Below are 18,034 nucleotides of genomic sequence, written 5' to 3'. Positions count from 1 at the left end.
CATACATCAATATATAACCTATGCAAAAAATATAGAACTTCAAATAAACAGTCTAACATATTATAATACCCTATAACATGAATGACTAAAAATGTTACTCCTCAAATCTGACTTCAATGATGATTTCGTTTGTGTGTCAAAACTTACTGAAATTAATTGCCTAGAAGCAACAAAGTGTACTGCTTTTTAGTGCTTCAGAGACTTGGTTTTAATTCCTTACACATGGGCATTGTGTGTGTAATTAGCATATTTTACTGGTGTTTGTGTGGATTTTTTTGTATGTTTCAATTTTCTTCCATATTTCCAAGATGTGAGGACTCTCTTAGTTGTCAAATAAATTGAGCTTAATGTGTCATCTTTCACTCACTAACACCAAAGTCAGACAAATGAGCTAAGTTTTTCCTACAGAAAGCACAAAACTTATAATAAGTATAAGTTGCTTTTTATTAAATGAGTTAAATTTATCAAATATAATGATTAGTTCAGTAAGTAGTAGTGTGACTTTTGCCATTTTTATCAGAATTGTTAATCAGATGCCCCATACTGGTCCTTTCTAACATCTCCTCAAAGCAGAAGAAAACGGTCATAAATTACAAATGTCAAGAATAAGCTACACAAATAAATCATTTAATCTTCCGGCCGCAAGTCATTAAGTTCCAGTAAGTTACGTTCCTCTTTCATCTCCCCTTCCTTGACATGCCTCTCTTTAACACAATTCAAGGAGCCAGCTTGAATAAGCATTTCTCAACAAAACTCAAAGCAAACTTAGCAAGTTGCCGTTCCTGTCACTAACGTAGCATTTTGTGCTGTGCTGTGAATGAAGCGACGAAGCCCTTCTGCAGGATGGTTATATTTGAATATAAGGAAATAAGCAGAAAAGAGAAGTTAGCCTAGTTTTGGTAAGGGTGGGATTTGTGTTCTGATGTGGCAGGAAGTGACTCACAAGTTACTCTATCTTGTCTTAGAAATAAAAACTGAAAGCTTGCAGACAAGCTGTATTGTCTGATACATTTATGAACACGTGTCACTTGAACTTGTTTGGGCATTAATAATCAATTGGAGTATCACATTAATTTCTAATCTATTCAAGCTGCCAGATATGCAAGTTGATATTATCTTGAGCTTTGGGGTAGCATGTACTGAAAATGGTCCTTTTAAAATGCCTCGAGTAGCAGCTCAATGTACGATTTTACAAATCATGCATTCCTTTTCATAGTGCAAACACTGATTTTTTAGAGAGTTCTTCTCAAACATTCAATCTTTACTTTAAAAAGTACCCTTCCCAGCACATTATCAGAAGATGCTTCTCAAATCAAGCAATTCAATTCAAGGTAACATAATAAAAATTCAGAATGATTCAGAACATGACAAACTACAAAAAATTAATTTACATATAGATAAATGAATTTAAAATTCTATTACTGTAGACTCTGCAGTAGGTTGGCACCCTGCCCAGGGTTTGTTTCCTGCCTTGCACCCTGTGTTGGCTGGGATTGGCTCCGGCAGACGCCCGTGACCCTGTAGTTTAGGATATAGCGGGTTGGATAATGGATGGATGTAAGGATGGATTGATGGATTATTGTAGACTGACAGCATGAGATGAGAATACAATTAAGTGGAATTAGTATAGATGATTCAGGTGAATATAGTTAACTGGTAAAGCTAAATAAAATGTAAGACATAAGAGGAGAGTTTTAAATAATGGTTAGACCAGGGGTGTCAAACATACGGCCTGCAGGCCAAAACCGGCCCACTAGGGGGTTCAATCCGGCCCGCTGGATGAATTTTGAAAGTAAAAAAATTCATACAAGACACAAACTCGAAATTCGTAATAAAATGCAATTCCTAAATCATCCGCTAGGGTGCTAGTCAGAGGAGAGGGGTGCACTGTGTTAGTCAAAGGGAAGGGGTGCACTGTTTTAATGAGAGTAAAGGAAGCGGCAACTCTGCCACTCAGACTGAACAGCAGATGGTAGCAATGCGCCCTCTGCTAATTATTGTGTAGGCTACCTTATTTTCTACTCACCTTGACACCCTCATTAGCCAAAATGTCTTTGTCAAAAAGGAGAAAAGTGGATACCGAGTGTAGGGTTTTCCAAGAGAAATGGACCGCTTCCAATTTATTCACAGAGATGTGCTTGGTGTGTAATCAACAAGTGTCGGTACTCACAGAATATAATATTCAGTGCCACTATGAGACTCATCATGGTAGAAAATACGACATCTTGCAAGGACAACTGAGGACAGAGAAGATAAATGAATTGCTGGTGGGTCTGAGGAAACAGCAGTCAATTTTCACCCGGAGCCGAGAGGTCAGTGAAGCAGCAGTAAAAGCCATCTACACAATTGCCAAAGAAATAGCATTAGCGTCAAAGCCGCATTCGGACGGTGAGTTCGTTAAAAGATATATGATGAAGGCTGCAGAACTCGAATGTCTTGAGTAGTGACAAGCATTTGCCAACATTAGTCTAACGAGAAATATTATGGCAGAGAGGATATCAGAACTATCGGCTGATTTAGACAGGCAGTAAAAAACACAAGGTCAAGTAATTTCTTGCATTTTCTGTTTCAATTGATGAGAGCACTGACATTACAGACGTTGCTCAACTGGCCATATTTATTCGTGGAGTTGATGAGACGTTGACCATCACTGAGGAATTCCTTGAGTTGGTGCCTATGAGTGACACCACAACAGCTGAGGACATTTTTGGCTCTGTGGTTGGTGCGCTGGACAGTTGGGGTGGACTGGTCAAGCACCGTCGGCCTGGCTACAGATGGCGCGCCATCAATGATCGGAAGAAAAGCAGATGTTGTGACAAAATTCAGAGAGAAAGTACAAGCCGCTAATGGAGGAGATGGTTTCTGGACATTTCACTGTATTTTGCACCAGGAGGCATTGTGTTGCAAGTTGTTAAAAATGGATCACATCATGGAGGTGGTTGTCCAAACTGTTAATTTCATCCGAGCCAGAGCTCTGAATCATCGTCAGTTTGACTGCCTTCCTGTGACAATCACGTTACTAATACCCTGTCATACCACACTGAAGTAAGATGGTTAAGCAGAGGTGCTGTGCTGAGGTGTTTCTTTGATCTACACGAGGAAAATTGGACAATTCATGGAGAAAAAAAGGAAATCCAGTGATGGAATTACAATGTCAGGAACGGCTGCAGGACCTTGCATTTCTGGTAGATATTACAGAGTACTTGAATATTCTGAACAAAATGTTGCAAGGCCGCAAAAAAGTTGCCACACAGTTTTATGACAGCGTATGTGCATTCAAGTTGAAGCTGGCTTTGTGGGAGACACAGCTGTCAAGTGATGACCCTGTACATTTCCCTTGCCTAAGAGAGGTATGTGCATAGGGCATTAATGCTGATATGAAACAGTATAAAGACAAGATTGCAGGATTGCTGTGTGAGTTTGAGTAACGGTTTCAGATCTTTGGTGAACTCAAGACAGAATTTGCAGTTTTTTGCTCATTCTTCATAGTCAAAGCTTCTGATGTGCCTGTCGACATCCAACTAGAGATAATTGATTTGCAATGTGATGCAAATTTGAAGGACAAGTTTACCCCAGTGGGCTTGGACACATTTTATTAATATCTCTTGCCGGGGTACCCCAAATTAACAGCCCTGGCTGCAAAAATTTAGTACATGTTTGGAATAACCTACCTTTGTGAACAAGTTTTCTCAGTAATGATCATCAATAAAACAAACTTGCACTCAAGGCTCACACACAAGCACTTAGATGACATTCTGAGATTGGCTGCTAGTCAGGACATGACACCTGATATTGATGCACTTGTGCAGACCAAAAGATGCCAAGTTTCAGGAGCAAAAACAAAGTGGTCTAGACATGACTAATTCCTTTAAAATACTGCTTCTGACACCAATTGCACTTAAATAATACAGTTCTGTGAAAATTAATTCTTGCTGTAGAAATGGTTAAAAAATGTTTAATTTAATGTAAATCAACAGCTTCACTACAAAAGAGTTTGGTTAGGTGGATTCCTATTGTTCATGAAATGCCATGAATTTTAAAGTACAGTACTATATTTTTCAGTTCCAAATACTTTTGACTTAAAGTTTTGTTTGTATTTGTGCAAACACTCATCTTAAGAAATCTGAGGCTGTCGATATGTTTTGATAGGTTGATATGTTCTGTAAAAGGATATTTCATTAAATATGAAGATTTTCTAATGTACTTGTACTTCTTTGCACGAAAACAAAGGGAAAAAACATGGACTTATCATTTATAGGTAATTATGTTATGATTGTACTGCTCTAGCCCACTTGACATCTAATTAGGCTGTATGTGGCCCCTGAACCAAAATGAGTTTGACACCCCTGGGTTAGATTATAACCAGTGATAAGGTCTGAAAAAACACACCAACTGCTTGTACACAATGAATGTAAAAATAAGTAGAACATTGTGGAAAAAAAGCAAAAAAAATTCATTTACTAAGACAACGAATGCTGCTTCACATTACGATCTAATCAATTATGAGACACTAAAACTCTGGCAATGTCTTAATTTAGCAGTGCATTACATAACTAACAACAGTGAGGTACTATACAGCAGAATGCTTGAATTAGTCAAGGAATAGTTTAACCACATTGCTGACATACTTTTCAATGACAGCTAAATGAGAAACTGATACATCATCACCACAAGCTCTTCCATATACGGAGTACCACAAATCATGGGCAACTGCTACAGCAGCATATAACAAACCAAATTATTACTTTGACTCAATTTGAAAAATACTTTTATAGTGGTGCTGCTATTAATGAAAGCAAAATAAATGGAAATTGTGAAAAACCTATTTAATAATACTGTGAACAGTTTTAAAAATATTAAGATGTTTGCATGCAACTTCTGGCACTGCTGATAAAATTGCAGCGGTTAGTTTGTTGCAAAGAACACATTTTCCAGGTTTACTCATCTGTCATGGTAGGTATAACATAAAAGTACACGTTAACATACAAGAAAAAATATAATTTTATTTAAAAACATTTATGAAAAAACATAACTCTGGTCAAAGTAAACAAATTAATAAAATACTAATGAACAAAATAATCATATTAACTTACCAATGAATCCAAGTTGGGAAAACTCTAAAACCATCCAGTCTGCAGATGTCTGCTGAAGTACAAAATTCTTCATTGACTGATAATATCCCGATCTCGCCACAATATCATCTTCAAGCTACACAGCAAAAGAAAACAGAAATAGGCAGAGAAGTCAGTTGGATGAATGAGAATGCTACATAATCTTCACTCTATGCCAAAAATCAATAATAAGCAAGTACTAAAATAGAACTTTGTTATCATCTACCACAAAGATCTATAGTTTGATCCATCAATAATAAATAAATATAGCAGCCAAGAATTCTGCATAACAATTCTGGAAGATTTGGAAGATGGATATTTGAAAAGTGGTATTTTATGAAGAGGGGGGATTAATGAAAAGTTAACAGTACACATAATGAAGTGTTATCTTGCCCTAAAATTCCTGCACTGGGTTTTATTGCATCTTAACCAATATATCTAAACACATTCTTATGAAGTGCTAAAATAACATGTTACTTTAGGTGGTAACACTTTATATTAGGTACTGCCTATACACACATACGCACATATTAATCTCATACTCATATTAGCTATGAAATCAGTTTTGTGCCACACTGTGCAATTTTTCACATGCTGGACACATTTGAGTCTATACTCTTTCAGAGTTAGAGAAATGGTTTGCTGAGATTCAGAGTGATACCTTAAGTATTACTAGCTATTGTCGAGAGGATATTGCTTTATCAGCATTAGGTAGTCTTACAGTCATATGAAAAGGTTTGGGAACCCCTCTCAGCCTGCATAATAATTTACTCTACTTTCAACAAAAAAAGATAACAGTGGGATGTCTTTCACTTCCTAGGAACATCTGAGTACTGGGGTGTTTTCCGAACAAAGATACTTAAGTGAAGCAGTATTTAGTTGTATGAAATTAAATCAAATGTGAAAAACTGGCCATGCAAAATTGTAGGTCCCCTTATAATTGTGCTGATTTGAATGCACGTAACTGCTCAATACAGATTACTTGCAACACAAAATTGGTTGGATTAGCTCGTTAAGCCTTGAACTTCATAGACAGGTGTATCCAATGATGAGAAAAGGTATTTAAGGTGGTCACTTGCAAGTTGTGCTTCCCTTTGACTCTCCTCTGAAGAGGGACAGCATGGAATCCTCAAAGCAACTCTCAAAAGATCTGAAAACAAAGATTGTTCAGTAACATGGTTTAGGGGAAGGCTACAAAAAGCTAGCTCAGAGGTTTAAACTGTCAGTTTCAACTGTAAGGAATGTAATCAGGAAATGGAAGGCCACAGGCACAGTTGCTTTTAAACCCAGGTCTGGCAGGCCAAGAAAAATACACGAGCGGCATATGCGCAGGATTGTGAGAATGGTTACAGACAACCCACAGATCACCTCCAAAGACCTGCAAGAACATTTTACTGCAGATGGTGTATCTGTACATAGTTCTACAATTCAGCGCAATTTGCACAAAGAACATCTGTATGACAGGGTGATGAGAAAGAAGCCCTTTCTGCACTCGCACCACAAACAGAGTCACTTGTTGTATGCAAAGCTCATTTAGGCAAGCCAGATTCATTTTGGAACAAAGTACTTTGGACTGATGAGACAAAAATTGAGTTATTTGGTCATAACAAAAAGTGCTTTGCATGGCAGAAGAACAACACCGCATTGCAAGAAAAACACCTGCTACCTACTGTCAAATTTGGTGGAGGTTCCATCATGCTGTGGGGCTGTGTGGCTAGTTCAGGGATTAGGGCCCTTGTTAAAGTCGAGGGTCAGATGAATTCAACCCAATATCAATAAATTCTTCAGGATAATGTTCAAGCATCAGTCACAAAGTTGAAGTTATGCAGGGGTTGGATATTCCAACAAGACAATGACCCAAAACACAGTTTGAAATCTACAAAGGCATTCATGCAGAGGGAGAAGTACAATGTTCTGGAATGGTCATCACAGTCCCCCGACTTGAATATCATCGAAAATGTATAGGATGATTTGAAGCAGGCTGTCCATGCTCAGCAACCATCCAATTTAACTGAACTGGAGATATTTTGTATGGAAGAATGGTCAAAAATACCTCCACCCAGAATCCAGACACTCATCAAAGGCTATAGGAGGCGTCTAGAGGCTGTTATATTTGCAAAAGGAGGCTAAGTATTGATGTAATATCTCTGTTGGAGTGCCCAAATTTATGCACCTGTCTAATTTTGATATGATGCATATTGCATATTTTCTGTTAATCAAATAAACTTAATGTCACTGCTGAAATACTACTGTTTCCATAAGGCATGTCATATATTAAAAGGACGTTGCTACTTAGAAAGCTCAGCCAATGATAAACAAAAATCCAAAGAATTAAGAGGGGTTCTCAAACTTTTTCATATGACTGTATATGGCACAAGAAAAGGTCTGTTCCATTTCTGCCTAAAACATGAATACTCAACCAACACCCAATGGGGTTCTGGGAATACTTCAAGGTGGTCATTGATATCAATTAAATTTTCATCCTAATAGCACATGATTATTGTTTGGCTACTTATAGAACATAAACATATCTCTCTATTGTATAAAAAAAAAATCCTTGGATGAGACAAGACTTTTTCAGAGAGATAATTTCAAGTCCTGCAAGACGAGACTTTGTGCCAAGAGATTTAATCACGCCCATGTTCCACTCACCTTTCATTCGTGTGAATGCTATTATCAGATACAGTTCCTGTGCTCTCAGCTCTTATAAATTTTTAGGTTTTTCTCATTTTAATACAAGACATAAAAAATATTTGTTTCCTTTGATGTAGTCCTTTTTTGGACTTTTATATGTTCTTGATGAAACATCAACAACTAAGCGAAGAAAAGGCAACACGTTGAAAAGAGGCCCAAAAGCGTTGGAGAGAAAAGAATTAAAAAAATAATAATCGAAGTGCAAATTCGGAAAAATAAGCAAAGTTATAATCAGCCTGGACCAAGGGGAATTGAAAACCTAACTGGTCCAAGTGGGGTCGGAAATAAAAGACAGATTAGAAGACAAAGTAAAATGTTGTAAAGAAGTTCAAAAACATTGGCACGATACACATGCAAAACAGGTTAGAGTTTATGAAAGTATTAGTGCTAATAAATGGAAATTACTCAGTGAAATAATGGAATAGTGAAAAGAGATTGAATACAATATATGGACATAGGTTATATGATAGAAGTATGTAGATATTGTTCAGCTTTAAAGTTTAAGTTGGAGACTTGAAGATCGGCTAATTTCTGTTGCCATCAAGGAATAGTAGTGTTTCTTCCCAATGAAGGGGCGTATCTGCGAGAATTAAAAGATTTATTATTTGGTGAAAGTGAAATCCAAAAACACTGCAGGCAAAATATCCGATTCTACAATAATCTGTTCACGTTTGCATCATTCAATGCTTAAAAAGCAGATTTACACAATTCAGGACCATACGCTATGAGAATCTGTGGTCCCGCAACAATTAAAGCTACGACAAGTTTAATTTCAAAGAAACCACAATTCAGTCAGGTTTACATTTATGATCATGGAAAAGCAATGCAACATAGTATCGAAAGAGTTAAACGATAGGACAGAATAGAAATTCTACAGCCAATGATGGATACAAAACCCATACGCCCAAAAGTATTGCACTTTACACAAAATGTATCTGAAAAACACGGACAAAGGAGTTTTCTTGGATTTCTATATGAATCCAAAAGATCACGCTCACATATATAATAAACTAACGTGACGAATTGTCTAAGATAATAGTTTCAAAAGATGGAGATGTCAAAGACAGAGATGATATTCATGTTTATCCAAAAGCACAGCACGATTCATTGCAAGCGGCAGATCCAGGAAATGACTTGTGCATAGTGGGTAAGATTGCACCTGGATGTGTAGCTACCCACTCAGTCTTCTCCATTTTCCTTCTACATGAGATCAGGTTTTGAATTCAGCACCTGTCATAGATTGTAAACTATCTGATTTCAAAGATAAGCTGCGTTGTTTACAGCCATGCTATAGAGTGTAACATAAGCAAAGCTGGTACCCCATTGAATACAGGCACTGGTCAAGGTGATTGTAAAAGGCATGGTTTTAGAGTGCCATTTATTGCAACAAATCTGAAAGGTGTATCAAGTCAGATTTGGTTATAGCACAGCCACTTAAACATTTTTTCAATTCTCAGAACAAAAGAAAATGACCCAGAACAGGAGCAATGAGCAGGCATCAAACAGTACTAATCCAGTTAAAAACGCAGCAGTACACAAAACTGGCATCATTTAGAAACCCCATAAAGGAGATGTTTGCCAGCACTGTCTTTTTTGTTTCTGAAAGGGCCTTGTGACAATGCAGGTTCCGCTCCATGCTCCCATCTTCCTTATGGGAGCTCTGAACTAGACACCGTTGGTAATGTCACTGATGAGCTAGGCAGTGAGGCACAACAATGAAGCAAGGGAATGGTGCAAAAAGTGCAAAGTGCTTTTATTTAAAACAAACAAAACAGTGTTCAAATAAATAGTGCAGTGGTTTAAATATAAATCATTAAATAAATAATCCATTAAAATGAGTGAATTAGTGGAGGTTAAAAATCCATTAGAAAAAAAAAAATCCTTTAAAAAACAATGAGGTTAAAACAATGGGTGGAAGCTGTCCTTTTAAACATCACAAAGCACAGTGTCTCCTTTCTACTGGTGACTCCCCTGCTTCTCCAGTCCAGGCTATGCACCAGGGGAGCCACTCTACCTGCAGCTGACCTTCTCTCTGCCTTCTCCTGCAGGTCCGTTCGCCTCACTGATCCCTGACTGTGGTAGGAGTCACCAAACCGCGACTTGGACGCTCACGCTGGGGCTTTCACATCCCAAGTCCCGACTCTCGTTGCCTTCTTGGCCTTGAGCGGCGACCACTACCAACTGCTCCCAGGGTACCGGCCAAGCACCCCACGAGGGCTCACTGTTCAGCTGCCTCTCTCTCTCCACAGAGAGCACATTCGCTCACTCATGCACCGGCTTCTCCTTGCTGATACTTAATACCGTCTATAGGGTAACCAGGGAGTCAAAGAAATACACGAACAAAACAATAACTAAACTTTCTGCTGTAACACACTGAAAGGACAGGAAACTGAAACCCAATACACAGCACACCAGTGAAACTATTTATTTCTAGAAATATAACATATCTCAAAAGCTCAACATTAGATGGGTGTCCTTTAGCAAGTAGGTGGAGACATGTTTTGGCTTGTAATTAGATACTGCACAATGTAATAGAAGCATAAAAATAGAAGACAAAAATTAGACAAAAGAAAAAAAAAATTTACATTTTTCAAAGAAGAGGGAAGACAGTGAACGAACACATAAAGCCAACAGAGATTTAAAGATAGATAGAAAAATAAACGTCATTAAGCTTAAACAGCCAAATTAAAGGCTAGCTAAATCACATTGTAGTAATGACAGACTTTTTTGCGCATGGCTTGACTAAAGCACCAAGATCCCTTTATATTACAGGATGACTCTTTCTTGCTTTATCCATCACTCAAAGCTTTCACTTTCACTATTCTGCAGTCTTAACATGTAGAAAATACTAATATCCAGTTATAGAGCAACGTCTGGGGTCAGTAGTCAAAAGTATAATCTGTAATGACCAGGTAACATTGGTATACTACACAACTTATCCCTATCTACAAAATCTGAGAATCCATCAGCCCCTAAAACTGCTCTCAGGCAGCCTTAGTTTTACAACAGGATCCTAAAATTTCATTACTAAGTGGCCCTGCTCAGAAATTACAAGTGAGAAAGCATACAGTAGGTCCCATCCCTTTGCAGGGTTTAACATACTGTATATACAATCAACTACCATAGCATGAACATATGGATTCTCCGTTTTTCTAGGATTTATACCCTCTCTGTCCCCTCACTTAAAGGTCACTCAATTTATTAACAGTTTTGGACTCTACGATGCTATAGGGCTATTATCAGCTGCTAGCACTCTACTCAAGCCAAATACTGTGGACATTCATTGCTGGAACAGAGATTTTTTTTCTCTTACCTTTTTGTGGCATCTTCCTCCTTATCATAATTATTTCTCTGTTAGTGTAAAAATGTAATTGTTTTAATTAAACATTTGGTATTTTTGGTAAAGTTTTTAAAAATAAAGTTTTGCATTTAACGAAAATACAATTTTTCTCTTGACTTCACTGATGATTTTATGGAAAATAAATTCAAGAAAACACTTCAGTATCATACAGTGTACCAAATTGCCTAAAATTCTTCAGTAAAATGAGGCAGGTAGATAAAAAGCATGAAGACAAAACATATGGATGAAAATGAGGAGAACAGAAACTAGACAGACACAGATTAAAACTGGAATAGAAAATGGATTTTTCAAGCATAGCCCGCTGTATTATTTGTTTTCCTCATTCATTATCAATCATTTTAACCTCCCCATTTATGCAGAACTTCTTTAGGTGGTTTGTAAAGCATTGTGTCATATTAATCACTATGAAGGGTAACTAATTATTTTGATAAAGATATCATTGCTTCTTGGAAATACGTGTTAGAATAATATGTTTAGTTTGAATTCTGGCACATCCAACAAAACCCCTACATGTCATATTGTTTATCTTGTACTGATGTCTAGCTACGAAAAATGTCAAACGTTTTGAAGTTCACCCCTATGTTTTGGCCCTCTATACCTGAAAAACCCTCATTATTAGGCTGATTTTGGATTATATTTTGGGCATAAAATTACACACACATGATAAAGAGTAAACCAATAGGCCTTTTCAACAAAAACTATCAGAAAAACTTAACATTGTGCATGCCACATCAACCAACCCCAGGGGTTGACCTCCCAATAGAATACAAGGAGTCAAAGTTACTTAGTTTCACAAAACTTTCAAAAAATGAGGACTGGTAATATAGGCATGGCGATTAATGCTATTTAAACATTGCTGATCACAAATTATAATATTTCTGATATCTGATCCTAAGAGCCCTTCCCAGGTGGATAAAAATGACAAATGTGTTTGTGTGGTATCATTTAGATTATTTCAAGGTTAGTGATCAGAAGTATAATGTTATTTTCTGTCCCCCCTGGCCATTGGACCTTACTCTTATTCTACAGTGGTGTGAAAAACTATTTGCCCCCTTCCTGATTTCTTATTCTTTTGCATGTTTGTCACATAAAATGTTTCTGATCATCAAACACATTTAGCCATTAGTCAAATATAACACAAGTAAACACAAAATGCAGTTTTTAAAATGATGTTTTTTATTATTTAGGGAGAAAAAATCCAAACCTACATGGCCCTGTGTGAAAAGTAATTGCCCCTTGTTAAAAATAACCTAACTGTGGTGTATCACACCTGAGTTCAATTTCCGTAGCCACCCCCAGGCCTGATTACTGCCACACCTGTTTCAATCAAGAAATCACTTAAATAGGAGCTGCCTGACACAGAGAAGTAGACCAAAAGCACCTCAAAAGCTAGACATCATGCCAAGATCCAAAGAAATTCAGGAACAAATGAGAACAGAAGTAATTGAGATCTATCAGTCTGGTAAAGGTTATAAAGCCATTTCTAAAGCTTTGGGACTCCAGCGAACCACAGTGAGAGCCATTATCCACAAATGGCAAAAACATGGAACAGTGGTGAACCTTCCCAGGAGTGGCTGGCTGACCAAAATTACCCCAAGAGCGCAGAGACGACTCATCCGAGAGGTCACAAAAGAAACCAGGACAACGTCTAAAGAACTGCAGGCCTCACTTGCCTCAATTAAGGTCAGTGTTCACGACTCCACCATAAGAGAGAGACTGGGCAAAAACGGCCTGCATGGCAGATTTCCAAGACGCAAACCACTGTTAAGCAAAAAGAACATTAGGGCTCGTCTCAATTTTGCTAAGAAACATCTCAATGATTGCCAAGACTTTTGGGAAAATACCATGTGGACTGATGAGACAAAAGTTGAACTTTTTGGAAGGCAAATGTCCCGTTACATCTGGCGTAAAAGGAACACGGCATTTCAGAAAAAGAACATCATACCAACAGTAAAATATGGTGGTGGTAGTGTGATGGTCTGACATTTTTATATTGGCTTATTATCAACAGTTACGGATCAAAATAATAGTGTGAAACCTAGTTAACAATATTTATTTTCATAAGTCACTAATGTGTAATCTATTTTGAAACTGTATAATTAATCCTACATCATTTATTTTTATGTCATGTAAGTTTAATGCTTATAGTTCCTGCAACCTGGGTTCAGTCTCTGGTTCAGTTACTGTTTGTATGGAATCTGTACACTTCTTATGGTTTCTCTCTAAGTTCTCTCATTTTCTTCCTAAATCCAAAAGGCATTAATGCTGGATTAAATGAGGACTGTAAATTGGCTCTGTATGAGTCAGCAGGAGTGCTGATGTTCATGTGAGTGTGCCTGGCGATGCACCATTAACCCAACCTGAGTTGGTTGATTTTCACCACCTCTATTATACTATGGTCAAGTAAGCTTGTATATTGGGCATCTAGAGATGCAAAAGCAAATGTAGAGGAATTGCTCCCCATAAATATACAAAAGAGATACTAATAGCATTAAATTAAAGGAAGATGGCAATAAGATAATGAAGTAGACAAATGAAAAAAAAAAAAAAAAGAGTACAACTTTTACAAATGATGAACATGATGTCAGATGAATACCTAAGAAAAATGAAACAAAACAAGTGACAAGAACACAAAAATCTACAACTAGATTTGACTAAACAACAGATTGATTCTGGAAAGTAAGGAAAAATCTATATATGAAGAGCTGTTTATGTTCTATCCATCCAGTTTCTGTATGCATACCCTGTTCAAAGTCATATACACTACGTCCCCATATGAATGAAAAAAAACAGAACATGTTCTACTTTATAATGTACTTGGAAATATAAATTAGATAAATAATTTACCAGGTAAAATGGATTATAATACTGGATAACCAGGAAAAAACAATATGGGAAAAGAGAGGCTTTCTAATGCACTTGCTGCAAAAAGACGACTATTTAAAGTCAAGCTACATGAAAAGTTAGGAGATTCTTTTGTACTTGGAAAAAAGCATGTGGACAGTCCTTCATTAAGCAACACAGTAGCAATATTGACTAAACTCTCTGCATTTAGCCAACAGGTCTTGGGGGTAACAATTTACATTGAACAGCTTGTATTTAAAACAGTGGTGTAGTAGATAATGCTGCTGTCTTCATTGCTTTAAAGTCCTAGACTCAAATTCTTGCTTAACCATTGTATGTATGAAGACTGAATCTTCTATACATGTACAGGAGCTTTTCTCTGGCTACCCAGTTTTTCCACCCCAATCTAAACGATGTACAAGTTAAATAAATTACATTACATCCCAAGTGGATTGTGTTAAATTTTAAGATTTCCTATAATACACTTGTCTGCTTTGAATAATTTTATAGCATGTAGTGTGGAAAATAAATCTTCACCCATAAAATTCCATTTTCTGACCCATTTTATTCAACTACTCAGGAGCAGGGGTTTATTCCTGTAAAACCCAAAGAAAATGTTAAATCTACTCTGGTCCTTAAGTCTATCAACACCAAACAACCAGCCAAGGTGGACCAGTTCAGTTTGGAGTCACCAGTCAACTTAGACCTAACATCTTTTGGAGGAACAGTGAGCATCCACAGAAAGCTCAAGTAGGAAGAATTCACAATTTCCATATAGACAGTGACTTGACCAGGATTCAAGTGTACTTTCCTGGAGCTGTGAGGCAGAATCACTGCACACTGTAACAAAAAGATTCCTTAAAATAAACATTCCCACATATATATTTATATGCTAACCAAAGATAAATTCCTGTGCATTAAGTACTGGCAAATAAATGTGATTTTGATGTACTGTACCATTTTAATTTTGCTTAGAGTAGTCTACATTTAGACTGGCATGCTGGGACAGTGATCAGTACTGCTAGTGCTACTTCTCAGACCCAGCTTCTACAAGCTTCACACAGCTGATTGTGGTCCGTGTGGAACTTATATCCCCATCTACATTTATATGAGGTTTTATTGAAGGTACTCTGGTTTTCTTCTCATATACTCAAAGATGTGCAGGTTAGATAAAATTGCAACTCTTAAAAATGGCAGTACACTGTCGGAAGTGTGATTATAAATGTGAGAAACTGTAAAAGTCATTACAGCAGCCACTTTAAAAATATTTTGCTTTATTAACCCTCAAAGATCATTTTATCCTTTAAACACTATATAATCTGAACCCATATACTAGGTCTTACTTACAAATTAGGAATGTCATTCATCCCATCTGGCTGGCATGAAACTCATACAAAACAAACAACGAGGTCTCTTTACTTTGATCCATTCAGTTGTATTACTGTTTCTGTTACTTTCTATAAAAAGACAGACAGCTAAAACTACTTTAACATAAACATATGACCTTGTTTTGGATAAAGTGGATTCAGAAAATGAAATCAAAACTAAATTAGAAAGCTTTTAAAAATCTTGGTGTAAACCAAGGCTCACCAAAGACATCTACAGTAAAAAAATGATGCATCTCTCTGGGATAAGATTAATAATCATTAATCCATTTACCTAACTCACTAATCTCATTCAGGGTCAAGAGAGAAAGCAACAGCAAAACTGGGTGCAATCTGGAACACATTAAATAGTTTGCTCAGAAACAGGATATTAAACATACCTGGATACACAAAATTTTAGTAAAAGACAATCTGTTTCTACAGAAGTCCACACATGAACATGGCAAAACTTCATTACTCACAAAAGATACCCACTAGAGTTAAGAAACAAACCTACAGCACAATTAGCATTTCACAGGTTTGATTCCAGGCTGTAAGAATTTAATTCATGTTTGATACAAAAAAAGTTGTACAATATAAAATAAACAAATGAGGAAGAGTGACTAGATTTGTTTCATTACAGAAGAATGTTAACAATGTTTTCTAAATGCATCAGGAGAATTTATGGCAAAACGGAGAAATCTGCAACACACATTAATAATTTAGCAGCTTTTTGTCAGTAAGAAGTTGAGATAACAAAAGCGTGCAGAGCAGCTTTACAAGTAATAATTGCCCATTAAATCAGCCTTTAATGTGAACAAATTTGTTAGCTGATGTGGTTTGTTAGTACTCAACACAGACTATTCCCCTCTGTTCACATTAGCCCACTACATGAATTTTGAATGAGGGTGCTAAAAGCAGCTGTCATATTTCGTGTTTTCTTCTTTCCTCCCTCGGGTTTTTGACAAAATGCTGATTCTTGTGAAAGTGGTAACTGAAAACTCTCCAAGGATGCATTTAGCCGAAGATTCAGTCACTATTATCAGCTCAAACAAGAAGGCAGGCCAACAATAAATAAATACCCCAGGTCCTCTGTGGGTGGATTGGATTAGCCTGCTTTTAAGATGCCATCACAAGACACATTATATACCTCCTGGCAGACTGTTAAAAAGCTGTTCCAGGTAATTCAATGGACTGCATAATGCCACCAGCCTGACTGCAATACAGACATTATGGCCCAAGGGCTCATTTTCAAGCTTTTTGTTGTCTAACAAAGATATCTGTGAAAAGAAAACAGAGATTGCCTCAATTTATTTCATCAGTGAAAAGAGCCTGAAGTTACCTGTAAAGGCACTTCGCTAGTCCCGAAGAAACTCACATACCAGGACAATATGAAATCGTGGGATAAGAGTTAATTCAAAGTCTGTCGAGAAGATCTAAACAGGAATGAACAAAGACAAGGCAAGCAGATGGTGGCAACAGCTAAATGACATTAAAGCATTTTAGAATTCTAAACGATATCTTACTGTTATTCTCTATAGCTTAGTCTAAAGATAAAGTTAAACTTACTTTCCTGCCTTTTTTCAGAAACAGGAAATCTATGAGTAAAGATTCCAAATAAATCTTTATTGATTTATTCAGTTACTTTAAATTTAAAACGATACAACATTTCTCTACAATAGAAAATAACATCCATTCATATATTTTCTAGACCCACAATATTTGGTTTGTAATTGTGATGAGCTGAATCAGCATAAGTTCAATACAACACAATTTATTTTTATATAGCCCAAAAATCACACAAGGAGTGCAGCAATGGGCTTTAACAGGCTCTGATTTGTTACATGGAAAAAATGGAATGCGATCTCAAGAAAGTCAATTCAGAGAGAGACCTCTTTCAAGGTAGGCTGGGCGTGCCACGAGTGTCAAAAATAGAGTAAATACAATACACAGAACAGAACACAAGTAATCCTCAATACAATACTAACAGTATAAGAACAGAGCAACATACAAGAAGAGATTGCATTGCATAATACGATTACAATTTGTTCTGTTAGTAGACATAACACAGGGCATAACCTGGACTGGAAACACTTCCTGTAAGCAGACACTCAATCATACCAGCTCTTAATGTTACAGGAAACTTGAGTACCTGGACAAAATCCAAAACGTGTAAACTAATCAAAAATCATTTAGAAGATAAAACGTAAACCTGAGTGCCTATAACTATGAGGAAAGAGTACAAAAATCTAAATTGATACTGTTTTACGACTTTATGTTTAATCTGTTTAATGTTTCTAGTGAAAGCAATACCTCAGATGAGTAGGTTTAGCTAAAGTCATTTATTAAAACAAAAAATAGTTGCATGCACTATGTACATACATACTGCAAATAGAACAAGAGAAACCCAGCAATACTGCAAAATATGTTGCATGAAGAAGTACATGGTGTCCTAATTTTTTCTAGTTCTATTTATTCAGACATAATCAGCAGTTTATACTCTTTGTATAATGGAAATCGGTAACACTGTAGTTTAAGTACTGCAAAAATGCATCTACTGTATTACTCATTTACTGTTATGTAACAAGACCTTAAACACTAATTTGGGTCTTCATAACTTAAAGCATCGATATTGTGTTTATTTGTCTCTGCAATGTGAC

General features: G+C 36.7%; 1 protein-coding gene across 3 annotated transcripts in view; it reads right to left on the bottom strand.

The window, feature by feature from the left end:
- LOC120527806 (alpha-1,3-mannosyl-glycoprotein 4-beta-N-acetylglucosaminyltransferase B-like) overlaps window positions 1–18,034 on the bottom strand; it is a 127,347-nt gene that overhangs the window by 42,073 nt on the left and 67,240 nt on the right. For all 3 annotated transcript variants that reach the window (XM_039751647.1, XM_039751649.1, XM_039751648.1), the window contains exon 8: window positions 5,094–5,208. In XM_039751647.1, the coding sequence (XP_039607581.1) occupies window positions 5,094–5,208 (115 nt within the window). The remainder of the gene's footprint in view (window positions 1–5,093; window positions 5,209–18,034) is intronic.

This window comes from Polypterus senegalus, chromosome 4 (genome assembly GCF_016835505.1).
Source record: "Polypterus senegalus isolate Bchr_013 chromosome 4, ASM1683550v1, whole genome shotgun sequence".
NCBI classification, from domain to species: domain Eukaryota; kingdom Metazoa; phylum Chordata; class Cladistia; order Polypteriformes; family Polypteridae; genus Polypterus; species Polypterus senegalus.
Note: the sequence above shows the minus strand (reverse complement) of the source record. Positions and strands in the feature narration are given on the sequence as shown.